Source organism: Pseudorasbora parva, chromosome 12 (genome assembly GCF_024679245.1).
Source record: "Pseudorasbora parva isolate DD20220531a chromosome 12, ASM2467924v1, whole genome shotgun sequence".
NCBI lineage: Eukaryota > Metazoa > Chordata > Actinopteri > Cypriniformes > Gobionidae > Pseudorasbora > Pseudorasbora parva.
The window spans coordinates 7,059,539-7,073,557 of NC_090183.1; the positions used below are offsets into that span (position 1 = coordinate 7,059,539).

Genomic DNA, 14,019 nt, shown 5'->3' on the forward strand with positions numbered 1-14,019 from the left:
AAGATTACAAACCATTGTCTGAAGCATATGTGGGCAAAATACAATCTTTAGAGTATCTGTTCCAATAATATGAGCTAGATTTTTACATGTTCTCAAAGGTGATGCCTTTCAAACATATAGTTATGCATCAAACACACTGACAATAACCAACATCATGTTGCAACTGTACCTGGTTGTAAAAACCATCAGAAGTTTAGGAATAATTATAATATAACCTAATACACTATCATTCAAAGGTTTGAGGTCAGTAAGATTATAAAAAAGAAGAAGATATTAACACCTTTATTCAGCAAAGATGCATTAAAATAAAGTATTACGCAAAATATGCATATTTAAAATAAATGTGTTTTGAACTTTCTATCCGTCAAAGAATCCTAAAAAAAATTATCTTCTGTTTTCAACGTTGATAACAATAAGAAATCAGCATTTTCAAATTATTTCTAATTAATCATGTGACACTGAAGGCTGGAGTAATGATGCTGAATGCTTTGCCATCAGTTACATGTTAAAATATATTACAATAGAAAGGAGTTATTTTAAATTGTAATCATGTTTACAATATTATTATTTCTACTGTATTATTTATCAAATGAATGCGGCCTTTGTGAGCATAAACAACTTCCAAAAACATTTTTTTTTTAAATAACCGACCCCAAAACTTTTGAACATAGTGTATATATAATAAAAATGAGTCCTTAGTAATGCAAATCAACCCATACCTCTCTATTAACAGCGTAAAGGATGACCTTCTAATCTCTGAATGGGGCCTTTTTGTAGACGCATATGTCATCCAACAGTGCTGGATGAATCATTTCACTGGAGACTTATGATGAAATGGACATCTCTTGTTGACACAGCTCTTGTTCCACTTACGAACGATGAAGTGAGTAGCAAGCGATTTTTGTGTGTATTTCTGAGATGCTGATCTCACTGACAGGAGAGACAAAATGGGGGGAGGGGATTCTATAAAAATAAGAAAACAAGGCAAATTTATGTTATTATGTAAGAGCCTGCTCAGCAGTTTGGTCTTTGCTTACAAATGCATGCAAACTCTCTCTCCAGGAATGTTTCGACATGCAGATGTCTAAATCTGAGTTTCAGACCTACTGGCGTAAAGTTAGACTACTCAAAGTCTAGACAAAGTGAAGTCTCCATGGGCTGTGTTGACATGACAGACCTGCAACAAATGACAGTAATGTAGTCGCAGCACCAATAGTCCGCTTGATGCAATCAATGTACAACAATGTTTTGCATCAGTTCGATGCTAATGAAGTTATCCCACAAGCGCTCAGCCACTGGGTCTGTCATTATGGGATAATAAAGCCATCATTTGGCTATGACCAATGAATTATGAGATTGAATAAAAATGAAGTAAAATGGTTTACACTGTTATAATAAAACTCTTGAAACAAAGAGCTAACGTAAAGAGACGCATCCGAAGATGCATTAGCATTAGTAAAAATGTGCACAGATTGGCTTTTAAATGACATTTGGTCACTCTATACATTTTTTGTATATTTTGATCGAATAGCGATCTCATTGTGAAAATACCAAGTGTAAATGCCACTAAGGACACATTGGAGATGTATAGCAACCATATACATAAAATGTGTTCCTCCCAAAGTTACTACATCAACAATTATGTTTTACCTAAGCTACACTGGTAAAGTTGGTCTACCTGCAGCAATAATCACCTGTAGCCTACCATAAAAGACCAACAATTCAAATGTAAACACAGACTGTCTATAATAAGTTAAGTTTATAATAATGCACAGCACAACCACCACCAAAACAATCATGTTACTATTATTAATAATAGGCAAATTATTATCTACTATACTGATTTTACAATAATAAATATGTAATTTTTTTGTGTGTGTTCAAGTCAGTCATGTCGTAAATACCACGTGATCGCTGTAGATTCATTCAGGCATTGATCATTTTGCCATTTAACTTTTTTTTTAAGTCTTTGATTGATAATTCCCAGTCCTAGGACAGCAGAACGTCACGTGATCTCGAAAGTACGGTAATTACGACGTACTTTGAACCCAACCCAGCATTTGTTGTTGATGTTTGTAACTGAAGGAATCGTTAAAATATTATTTAGCAGTATTTTTTAACAGTAAATATAATATACAACGATACGGAAGGATTAATTGCTCGACAATAAATTCTATAAATACAAAACGTTGGTTCATAAACGCATTCATAACCACAAACTTTAACTAACCACAGCAGAATGTACAGTTGTCTGACTACGCGTTTCGCTGTAGTTTAGTACTCTGCGCTTGCCGTAGTCGCGTGCGCTGACTACTTTGTTTCTGTTGGAGGGAGTTTTGGATCATGTTTCTCATCTCTGAGGACTAAATCATGGCGCAAAGTTTTCAAAACGTCACTCTTTCACTTACTTTACCGATATCCTGCCAGATTTGTCTCGGAAAGGTAACACCCTTTTAATACACTTAGTTTAAATACACACAACAAGAGTTAAAACAGAGTCATGCAGTGCGCGCGTCAACTCCATGTTTGTTGCATCTCGGTCTTTATATTAAAGCCACATATTATAATGCTAGTTATTTTATTATCTATCAACGAAGAGTTTCTATAATTCAAAACAGCGATAATTTTCCTACAGGAGAAGAGCACCACTAAGGGGCCCTTCTGATTTATTTTTCGACCAAAACACAAAATAACAAGAACGAGCATTCCAGCGCTTACCTAAACACTGTGCACTGCTGCATTTGATGTTGTTCATGAGTCCCTGAAATAATCACAAACGGTGAAGTCAGATAAAATGGACCGGATGAGGCAGTATTGTTAAAGGGATAGTTCACCCCAAAAGATTTTATATTCTATAATTTACTCGCACTCAACTTGTTCCAAACCTGTATGAATTGATGGCCTCCATTGACTTACATAGTCAGTGCTGCCCATCAACTGTTTGGTTACCCATGTTCTTCAAAATATCTTCTTTTGTGTTCAGCAGAAGAAAGAATCTCATACAGGTTTGGGACAACTTGAGGGTGAGTAAATGACGACAGGATCTTAATTTTAATCTGAACTTCCTCTGTAATGTTAACAGTAATGATGCTGCATTTACCTTTTGGTTTGCTCTGATCTACACTTCAAAGGTACGTCAGCCGGTCATTTGTTGCAACAACCATGTGTTCTGCTCCAACTGTATCAAAGTTTGGCTGGAGAAGAGCAGTCAATGTCCCACCTGTAGAGTGGCCATCACCCCAGAAAACCCCTGCAGAGAAATCATTGGTAATGTCAACAGACCTCACAGTCATATCTTATTTTTTTATTAAATAATGTACGCTAAAGAACTCTGTTTGTTTTAGATTAGATGAGTGTGGTTAAATATCTATTTTTTTTTCTCCCTGTGTGTGTGTGTGTGTGTGTTTACGCACACAGGAGCCACAACTGACAGTGAATCCAATGAGAGCTCTTCTGTGAAGAGACGCCTCCGAAAGACTCGAGGGGAGTTGCTCTTGCGAGAATATGAGGTATTTTTGCTCAACGACCCAATGAAATGGTTTGATAAATAAAATTTATACAACATTACTGCAGTGATTGTTTCAAGCATGTTTATGTTTGGCAACAGTTCTTCCAAGCCTAATTGATGGAGTGTGTAGTAAGACACATTATAGTCATGTAATTATAGTCATTTGTGTGCCATGATAACCCCCCCCCCCACACACACTTTCCTCACTGCTGAAAGAGGGCGAAACTAAAATTGAAGAGTGATCATGCATCAAAACCGATTACAAATGTCTAAAATTTTACAACACCAACTATTGTATTCACAACAACCCTTTTTTTGTTCTATGTAGAAAATTACTGTAGTTCACCAAAAGGTTTTTTGATGATTTAATACAGATGAATAATGCAAAATCGCACCTGTCCTAAGTCTGGTCACTGGGAACTAAATGGAAAAAGAAATGATAAAGGAAAGAAAGAAAGTAAAAGCTACAAACTCCATCAGTTAGGATTAGAAGAACTGTTGCCAAACATTAACATACTTGAAAATCACTGCAATAATGACCTAATCATAGACTCATAAGCATTTACCTATTAAAATCAAAACATCAGCTTTTGCTATGCAATGAAAGCCAGAATTTATGAATCATCTGTCTTACAGGATGAAATCGAAACCCTCTTGAAAGAGAACGAGGACTTGAAAAGCAAAAACCTGAGCCTTGAGATGCAACTTAAGACGGCTCTGGAACCGAGCACAGTCTTGGTTTCTCAGAGTGAAACGGGCACTGTTGACCTGAGCGCGCTGGAGGAGTCAGCCAATAAGCTGAGAGCTGCCAATGACCTCTACAGGAAGGTCAAACAGGACCTCGAAAAGCTGAAGGAAGTATGAATGGGATTTTTTTTTGTTATTGTTGTAAATTTTAATATGACTAGACATTGGCTAAAAAAGCACAACTAGAAATATCGCCCCATAATTTAGCCATTTTGAGATCAGCTACATTGACTGTGTTCACATGGTCATATAAAGTGTAGTAGTAGTGTTATTTTCAAATCATCTCCTGTCAGTGGATAATAATTTTGTTTTAAAATATTTTGTTGTACATTCTTTAGGAAACATCATGTGAAATGTATTTATTTTTACGTGAGAAATTGTCTCTCATTTGCTATCATCAAATTATTTACATATTTTTGGCATTACTTGGGTTATTCTCTAAACATCAGCATTGGTATCAGTTGTTGAAAAACCCTTATTCATATCATATCACTGGTTGCAATGACTAGGTGCTTGGTACACAAGTCTGGAAACACTGCTACAATTATTTGATAATAAATGCAGAAAAACAGTACTATTATGAAATATTGCTACAAGCTAAAATAATGTTTTTCCATTTCCTTCAAATTAAGGCTGAACAATATTGCGATTGTGATTTAATATGCAATTATTTATTTTAAGCTCTTTATCTTCTGTATTATTCAACATAGACAAGCAATATGGTATGGGTGGGACTCTTTAGGCACCTCAAGATCCAAACTGATTTCAATTCTGGCAGTCACAATACGATTCCAAAATGATTCTTGCTCTTATTATTATTATTATTATTATTATTATTATTATTATTATTATTATTATTATTTATTTATTTTATTAATAAACCTTAAAATAATGTATTTTATTTCACGTAATATGTATTTTTTAACAATACATTTTCAGTTACTACATGTATATATAAACAAATTACACATGACATTACACATAAAAAAACAAAAAAACAATTACATGGTAGGAATTTTAAATATCTAAACAGCTTCAAAACATAAATGCTAGAAAATAATAAAGAGGAACAACAAAAAATATATTACAAGCGCAGAGTTCTCTTAGTATTAAAGAGTAGCCTGGCTATATCTGAACGTTTTCCAATCATCTTTACAGCTGTTTGATTATTATGATGACATCATAGACCTGCATTCACACTAATGCACAGATGTAGTGTGTCCTGTCTATTTAGTCCTTTAAGTAGCATAAGTGACGGTGTTTACATTAATTTTGTGCCATAAAAATGTTTTTCACCACCTTTTTAAAGTACATTTAACCGCATACTCTCACAGCCGCAAGCTCGAGCGCTCTTCACAAAGTTCACGTCAGTATTTGAAATTTCTGTCAGTGAGTTTAATGTTTTTATTATATAAGCCCAATGCATTCCAAAGGACATAAACGATGCCTTTAAGAAAATTAACCGCAAGCGCGAGCTGGCAAAACGCAGGACGTGCAATGAACGAAGCCCGCGAATGTTGCCATTGTAATTCGCCTCAACTTTTCTGAGCTTTATGAAAGATTATTTTACGGAAGGTTCAAGTGGTGTACGTGTGCGAGGAATGGGAAGGCATCAGAGTACTGGTGTGTTTCTACACGCAGTGCCATCGCGAATCAGCGGTTAAAAGCTCAGATTAGACCGAGATAATTTTTGGCATGATAATATTTTCTCTCACCCTTATTGTATAGTATGAGCAACAAAATATTAGATAGATTAAACAAACTTTTCTGTTGTGCAATGTGTCAAGTTGACTCTTCCTCAGAGCTGACTGTTTTAGCTACTACCCTCGAGAGTCACGTGACCAGAGTGTAATCTCAGCCCTTTGCGGTTAAAATCGTGTTTTATCATATTGTGATATTATCGCAAATACGATTAATTTAACACATCCTTGCATTGCAAGTGTTAATTTCGTTTGAACAGCAGTGTATATTGTTAGAAATTATTTCTATTTTAAATAAATGCTTTTTAAAATTATTTATTCATTTATTTATTTTTTACTTTTTATTCATCAAAGAATCTTGAAAAATAATAATGATAATAAATCAGCATTTTTGAATGATTTCTGAAGGATTTAGATTTGCGTTAAAGGAATACATTATATTTAGTGTATTAAAATAGAAAACCATTCTTTTAAATTGATATATTTCACAAGATTCCAGTTTTTCCTGTATTTTAATAAAATTAATACAGGCTTGATGAGCATAAGAGACTTCTTTCAAAAACATTAAAAATAGTAATATAATGAAACTTACGGGTACTGTATGTATGCTTTTCTCTACATTCCAGATTAAGTTTCACTGACCATTGGAAATATGGGAAAGGGCGATATTTGCGTTCTGTGCTTGTCAATAAAAAAAGAACCTATTCTGAAAGCAACATACTTTTTTCTCTCAGGCTAACAAAACTCTGCGGTCCCAAAATTTTGACCTAATCCAGGAAAATATGCGCTTGAAAGCTGAAGTGGACAGCAGATCTCCTCAAAAGTAAGCACAATGTTCATTATGCAGTGTTGAAGTGTACTGACTTGTGTTTTCTGTTAGATAAAACATTCACTTTTTATTTTTTATTATTTACCGTATGGATTATTACACAGTATTTATAACTCAAATGTTCAAAACTGATTTTATTTGTGGTTTGTCTGTGTTTTACTTTGAGGTTTGGCAGGTATACAGTTGCTGCTCTCGAGGCTAAAATTCATCAGTATGAGCGGGACGTGGCCCAGCTGAAAAGAGCTCTGGAGCGCAGTGATAAATACATCGAAGAGCTTGAAGCCCAGAACCAGAGGGATAGCCCCAAGTCTGAAGAAGGTGTTTGTTCAAACGCTGCCTCTGGAGGGACTCAAAACGGAGGGATTGGAAGAATTGCCCTGATGCGAAGGAGCCTGAGTGAAATGGAGGAAACTTCTGTTTGCACAGACCTGGACCGAAAGTGTTCAGAGCTTCCCAACAACCATGGGCACCTCCTGACAACATCTGATGTGTGTTTTCTAGCAGGGCCCTTGACTCCACAGAAGGATGGACTCAAAGATGTTACAGTTCCCTCTACACCCTCCTCAGCTCTCAGATGTCTAAGCTTGAAGAGTCCTGCGGTTTGTAGTGACCGAAAGTTAGGTCTCAAACCTCTCACTTACCTGAGAAGACTCAGTTTTGATGATTGCCAGGGCCCAGCCTGCTCATCCTCAATCAACCAAAGCCCAGGATCCTTCCAAGGCAACAAAGGTGCTCCTTTCAGTCAGAAGACCGCTGTGAATTCAGACAGAGAGGTTTTGTGTGGAGGCTGGATGGACTGCGGACCCGAGCTGCCCCGTCTGGATGAAAACACAGAAAAGTTCAAGCAGTCCGAGGACCCTACGGGCAACAGTGAGGCTTGCATGGATGCAGCATACCTGGACAAGATCTCTGAGCTGGACTCTATGATGGCTGAGGGTGAGAGCTCCAGCAGCCAGGTCTCTCACCTTCCCCTGGCGTCATCCTCATCCTCATCATCATCATCCTCATCATCACGCTCTCCAGACTTTGATGCCACCCAGCTACCAGAACTGGATTTCTGTAGCAACCTCTTGGCTGATCCTGGAACAGTTAGAGAGCCCCAAACCACATCTTTGACACAGGAGACCACCCATTGCGATGCAGCTACGGCTTCTGAGGAGGACGCGTCAATAGTTGAGTTCGGTGACGGAGCTGGGGTTGTGGTGGAAAATCCTGGCCAGCCCACCAAACGCAAGTGTCTCACTGGATTGTCCATATCCAGCCCCTCCAAGCTCTCCAAACTAAAGTAGAAGCAGAAACATTTCAGTTGTTTTCCAGCATGATTTCTATGACTTTTTAGGAGTTCAAAAGCCTTTCTTTTCCATCAGGGCTTTTTATAACAAATTTGCCTCACTGTTCATTATCATGACAGCAGTGCGAGCTGGATGATGTTACTGAATGATATAAAAACCGTTTCAGTGTCCTGAGGGGATAAGGTGTTACATTACACTTTTCTCTTGAAATTAAACATATTTTTCCCCCATCAAATTTCAGTGCTCCTGTGGTTGTACAGAATTACCTGGCACTCTGAATAAATCCGTATTTAAACTGTGATAACAATAAATGCTATTTGAAAATTGAAAGTCATTTTCTATTTTTCAGATATTTTCATAAATGTTTTTGTACCTGGGTGTTATCTAAATAAAAACATTTCTGTTGTCTACAATTTATAGTTTCATTTCCAAGTACTTTGATTTAGTGTGTTATGACAACAACATTTAATATCATAATTTTAATAATAGTGCACGCAAACGCATTGTCTTTCTGTGTTCAGTGGTGGATTATTTCATGTGTCATCACCAGAATACTAAACAAATCCATTTACTACCCGCCTCCTTCACAGTCTTTTAAAGAATGAATTAATGCTAGTGAATTAACACTTCATTAGCTCCAACTAAAAGCGCTGGGCGATTAAAAATTCATGCAGTGATTAGAGTTTAGTGAAATATACATGATAGTTAAAGTTGCGTAATCAATCAAGGCCATGCCACCGTGACGCGTTCCGTGAGAGAAATTTAAATATTCAAATACAATCTAGCCTGTATCTGATATAAATACACATTATATTTTGATGTCTGCGAATTTCCGTTGACGTCATTTGTAATGTATGAATATTTATGAAATGTCTAAGACTATTTTCGTCTATTTTTTATGTTTATATTACACAATTATTCGTTTTTGTTTTGATTTGACATTATCTGATACATAGAGTTGCTTCGTGAATCAACGCAGTGCAAACAGTAGGCTACTTGCATAAGCATTAGCTAAATTAAAATATTCATATTTGCAAATTACCCTGAAACAGAAATAAATTATTAGATAGGGAATCGATTTTTTGTTTTAGCAAACGAAAAAAAAATGAAATTAATTGCATTATTCCCGTTTAAGTATATATATTTCGTTTTCATCCATTAAAACAAGCTTATTATAAACATTTTGATGTTATTTAAAAAACACAATTATGCCTAACTTAAAATCGTCTGATTAGTTTGGAGCTTTAATTTAGCTTTAAAACATTTAGCCCTATTTAAAAACAAAACGCTTAGACATTAACAGACAGCGCGCATTTGCATATGAAACGTTAGCGGTCACACTGTTGAACAAACAACATTCTGAACGAGTGAAGGCAGCACGCATGCGCGGCAGAATCCACAGGTACGGAATGGAAGCCCCCCTCTCCGTCATTAGGCCGATTTACAGTTCGAGGAGGACGTGACACGAGAAGAGGCGCGATGAGATGAGACGAGAGGAGGAGAAGACAGTCAATCGCGCTCGTCTCGCGAGAATAGGCGAGGCTGCCGGACGAGATGTGAGGGACTCAGGTGTAAGAGCGCTCCTCTTCCACACACAGCAGAGCCAAACAGAGACGCACACACACACACTGCGGGCATCTCCTCTCCTCTCCTCTGTACCATCAGCAGCCGAGCGCTACCGCATCCGCCCGACTGCTGCAAGACGCCAGAAGAGGAGGCGGGAGGACCTGGCCTCTCGCTTGGGTTTTTGTCCTCCTTTCGTGCACTTTATCTGAGCCGGATCTCGCGCAAACATGATGTCCATGAACAGCAAACAGCATCATTTCGCCATGCACCCCAGCTTACCTGAGCACAAGTACACAACTCTGCACTCGAGCTCGGAGGCGATCAGGAGAGCCTGTCTGCAGACTCCACAGGTAAACGAGCTCCAAACTTCTGCTTTTCTCCTGCGTTCTCCTCTGCGCGCGAGGAGGAGCGCTGGAGGCGCATATACTGCCTTAATGTTTTTTTCATGTATTCCACAGCAATCATCTGCACGCCTGTGATCTTTTCTGAAGGCATGCTCACTGAAGGCTCAGGCTTCAGCCTTTTTTGTATTAATTTTTATGACTGGAAGCCTCTTAAAAGGAATATTTTCTGTGTTATGTGTTGACACTATTCCCCAGCTGACATCTCCACTTTCTTTCTGTTTCTCTGTTTTTTCTCGCTCTCTCTCTCCGACTCCAGCTACAAAGCAACATCTTCGCCAGTCTGGATGAGACGCTCCTGGCCCGCGCCGAAGCTCTGGCGGCCGTGGACATCGCGGTGTCCCAGGGTAAGAGTCACCCGTTCAAGCCCGACGCCACGTACCACACGATGAACACCGTGCCATGCTCGTCCACCTCCACCGTGCCACTCGCCCACCATCACCACCATCATCACCACCACCACCACCAGAACCTGGAGCCGCCCGACCTCATGGAGCACATCAGTTCTCCGTCGCTCGCTCTGATGCCCAGCGCGCACGAAGGGGCCGGCGGAGGAGGCGGCGGGGGCGGCGGCGGGGGCTTGATCTCCACGTCGGCCCACCCGCACTCCCACATGCACGGGCTCACCCACCTGTCCCACCAGGCTGCTATGAACATGAACTCGCCGCTAACTCACCACGGGCTCTTACCGGGCCACCACGGCGGTGCGCACCAGGGCGCGCCGGGACTCGCCAACAACGGACTGCCCTCTATTAACGACTCGGACACGGACCCGAGGGAGCTGGAGGCGTTCGCGGAGCGCTTCAAACAGCGGAGGATCAAACTCGGGGTGACTCAGGCGGACGTGGGGGGCGCGCTGGCCAACCTAAAGATCCCAGGCGTGGGCTCCCTGAGCCAAAGTACCATTTGTCGCTTTGAGTCGCTAACTCTGTCGCACAACAACATGATCGCGCTCAAACCCATCCTCCAGGCGTGGCTGGAGGAGGCCGAGGGCGCCCAGCGCGAGAAAATGAGCAAACCCGACATTTTCAACGGCAGCGAGAAGAAGCGCAAGCGGACCTCCATAGCGGCCCCGGAGAAACGATCTCTGGAGGCGTATTTCGCGGTCCAGCCTCGGCCGTCCTCAGAGAAAATCGCGGCTATAGCCGAGAAATTGGACCTCAAAAAGAACGTGGTGCGAGTATGGTTTTGCAACCAAAGACAAAAACAGAAGAGGTTGAAATTTTCCGCGGCACACTGATGGACTAAAGACAAAAACAAAACTGACTTTTGGGGACCAAGGAACATCGCTTTGGCTCAAACGCGTGTGCTCTCGATTAGTACCGTTTTATTTTCACAACTCATGTTTCTTTTCACTGTACTGGTGAATGTGAAGTATGCAAATAACAGGTAATCCAGATGAACTACTTTTTTCGCGGTTCTTAGATAAATCCAGGTTTATGTTTTTATTTGTTTTTTTGTTTTTTGTTTTTTTTGTCCCAAATGAAGTTTTTTGCGAAAGACGAAAAATAGCCATTGATGGATTACCTCATAGTTTAATTCTATCCTATTTATTTATTTATGTATGTATGTATGTATGTATGTATTGATTTATTTATGTTCAGCATATTTGTGTACTTATTCATTCGTAATAGGGAACTGCTATATTTTTGATTATTAAATGTGTTAAAAGCAGATCCCATTTTCACAGTCTTTCTGATGAACTAATGTGATCATTCAGTGTTTCAAAGGTCTGCTCTGATGAATACACAACTGATGAATAGGAAAATAAATATACAGAGTCCCTTTTAAATAATAAAGGTGGCAACCACCGCTCGTATTTGTTGAAATTGCACTGAAATCTACTGTTATTTAGATCGGTTAGATATATTCTAATGCTTTTGTGTATATATATAAATATACGTAGGCCTACAAATGACACTTTCTCACCGTGCAAAACTGAATTCCCAGTTTTATTTTATTTTATTATTTATTATGTTGTCTATTCTTCTATTTATAATTATTTTTGACAAATCAGAATTCTTCCTCTGCGGGTATTAGTTAAATCGCATGATAAAGATGATTATACTTACAGTCTAAAGCAAAATTGTCCTAAAATATCATTTTGTTGGTTTTGTATACTTTGGTTTGCAGTGCAAACATTCTATGCATTGAAAGAAAAAAATACCAAGCACTACATAGAGTATCTACTGGTAGACCTTTGTGGATGGTGTAAGTCACTGTTTAATGCCTGTTTTCACATAAAGACACAACGTTGTTTGTCGTGTTAATTGTTCCTGGAAAAAAACCGTTGTAATGATTTTATTTTGTGCACAAGTATGTTTACAAACGGCGGCCACGTGCGTCTCACTCTGTCATACCTGTGCACCTGTCCAACAGTCTGCTGTCTTTCCATCCTCTCATCCAAACTTCTCTCATTCTGTAAGCCAAATCCAGCTGCAGGGGCTCATGTCCCAGCAATCTTCTAAATAAACGATGGAAAATCAAAGTGGATGCAGATCTTATTCTTACAGCACAGACAGACAAATCTCAGATACATTTAGCTACAGCGTTAAGCTTGTTATTATTACTTACATTTTGCATACACGTCAACGAAAAATAGATTTTTTTTCATGTTTAGGCTATTAGTCGAATGTTTATCAGATCTATTCACACACACACGAGCTATCTAATAACACAATTACAATCAAAGTACATATTAGTTTAAAAAAATTGAAATATGGACGTAAAATTTGTGTTTCATAATTAAAACATAAAAGATAATTAACATGCAATGGCGCACAAAAAAATCAACTAAATATACCAGCCCTCGCTTGTTTGGAAAGAAAATCGATCAATAGCATTTTTCTTTCTTTTCTTTCTTTCTTTCTTTCTTTCTTTCTTTCTTTCTTTCTTTCTTTCTTTCTTTCTTTCTTTCTTTCTTTCTTTCTTTCTTTCTTTCTTTCTTTCTTTCTTTCTTTCTCTTACAGTTGCTTCCTTATGAGCAAAAAAATCTTTGATATACAGTCATTACTCCAGACACATGCATTATTTATACATTTTTATTTCTCTTCATTTCCAGGATCTGGATTTCTCAGACATTCCGTTAGACCATGCTGTGAAAATATTGTGTGTGTATATATATATATATATATATATATATATATATATATATATATATATATATATATATATATATATATATATATATATATATATATACACACCACTAAATTCACGTTTTTACTATTTATGCTTTAATTTAACAAATACACTGCAGACAAATTAATTTAACAAATTGTGCATAAATACACAAGATAGAAAATGGTCTACTGAGTAATAATTACAACAACAATAATAATAATAATAATAATAATAATAATAATAATAATAATAATAATAATAATAATAATAAAAATAATAATAATTTTTAAAAAAGATTGCACGATTTTGGCCATGATTCTCCTTGAGCATTACATTTAAATAGGCCTATACCCTTACTACGGTTTATTAAATAATTCATGCTCTGTGGTTTGGAAAATTAATAAACGGAATACAACAAGACACTAATTAAAAAGCTCGGTAATTGTTATCGGCGCCCTAATGGGATGTTAGTGTGTCAAACAAATGGAATTTTTGGCCATGCACGTGTCTGCTAAATGAGGTAACGCGAGCATTACATCAGATCTCCATCTGAATAGCATTTTGCGATTCGATATCCTAATAATAACTGAAAACTCTTCGTATTGTTTTCTCAAAACAGAACCGAAGGCGGTAGGTGAGACCCTGCCGAACTGACAATAAACATTTAATGAAGCCTGAGAGCAGGCCGTCTCCAAACAGTCTCGAAAAAGCGTCTAATTTCAAAAGTTTTTTTATTCACACACACACAAAAAATTATAATAAAAAAATATATATATATATATGACTGCAGATCTTTCTCACTGTAATATTGAAGAGATATTCAGGGGGGAAGGGGAGGGGAGCTTTACATTTT

At 37.9% G+C, this 14,019-nt stretch overlaps 2 protein-coding genes and 1 long non-coding RNA gene across 3 annotated transcripts in view; 2 read left to right on the plus strand and 1 right to left on the minus strand.

The window, feature by feature from the left end:
* The window catches only part of LOC137093910 (uncharacterized), an 83,743-nt gene extending 75,929 nt beyond the window's left edge, over positions 1 to 7,814 (minus strand). The window contains exons 1-4 of the long non-coding RNA XR_010908572.1: positions 7,681 to 7,814; positions 7,426 to 7,602; positions 3,101 to 3,250; positions 2,719 to 2,761 (exon numbers count right to left, since the gene is read on the minus strand). This is a non-coding gene — a long non-coding RNA (uncharacterized lncRNA). The remainder of the gene's footprint in view (positions 1 to 2,718; positions 2,762 to 3,100; positions 3,251 to 7,425; positions 7,603 to 7,680) is intronic.
* obi1 (ORC ubiquitin ligase 1) lies at positions 2,079 to 8,406 on the plus strand. Its single transcript, XM_067458929.1, has 6 exons — positions 2,079 to 2,442; positions 3,132 to 3,267; positions 3,418 to 3,509; positions 4,145 to 4,366; positions 6,690 to 6,778; positions 6,951 to 8,406. Exons 1-6 carry the CDS (start codon positions 2,371 to 2,373, stop codon positions 8,071 to 8,073), a joined length of 1,734 nt encoding a protein of 577 aa, XP_067315030.1. The 5' UTR covers positions 2,079 to 2,370; the 3' UTR covers positions 8,074 to 8,406.
* A 1,131-nt stretch (positions 8,407 to 9,537) lies between these two features.
* pou4f1 (POU class 4 homeobox 1) lies at positions 9,538 to 12,474 on the plus strand. The gene is made up of 2 exons (XM_067458930.1): positions 9,538 to 9,992; positions 10,303 to 12,474. Exons 1-2 carry the CDS (start codon positions 9,870 to 9,872, stop codon positions 11,281 to 11,283), a joined length of 1,104 nt encoding a protein of 367 aa, XP_067315031.1. The 5' UTR covers positions 9,538 to 9,869; the 3' UTR covers positions 11,284 to 12,474.
* The last annotated feature ends 1,545 nt before the right edge of the window (positions 12,475 to 14,019 follow it).

Excerpts from the sequence above, each read along its gene's own strand:
- pou4f1 (XM_067458930.1), top strand. The coding sequence starts at position 9,870 with ATGATGTCCATGAACAGCAAACAGCATCATTTCGCCATGCACCCCAGC. Across the intron at positions 9,993-10,302 it reads CCTGTCTGCAGACTCCACAG|CTACAAAGCAACATCTTCGC; the intron begins GTAAACGAGCTC and ends CTCCGACTCCAG.
- obi1 (XM_067458929.1), top strand. The coding sequence starts at position 2,371 with ATGGCGCAAAGTTTTCAAAACGTCACTCTTTCACTTACTTTACCGATA. Across the intron at positions 3,510-4,144 it reads TGCTCTTGCGAGAATATGAG|GATGAAATCGAAACCCTCTT; the intron begins GTATTTTTGCTC and ends TCTGTCTTACAG. Across the intron at positions 6,779-6,950 it reads GACAGCAGATCTCCTCAAAA|GTTTGGCAGGTATACAGTTG; the intron begins GTAAGCACAATG and ends TTTTACTTTGAG.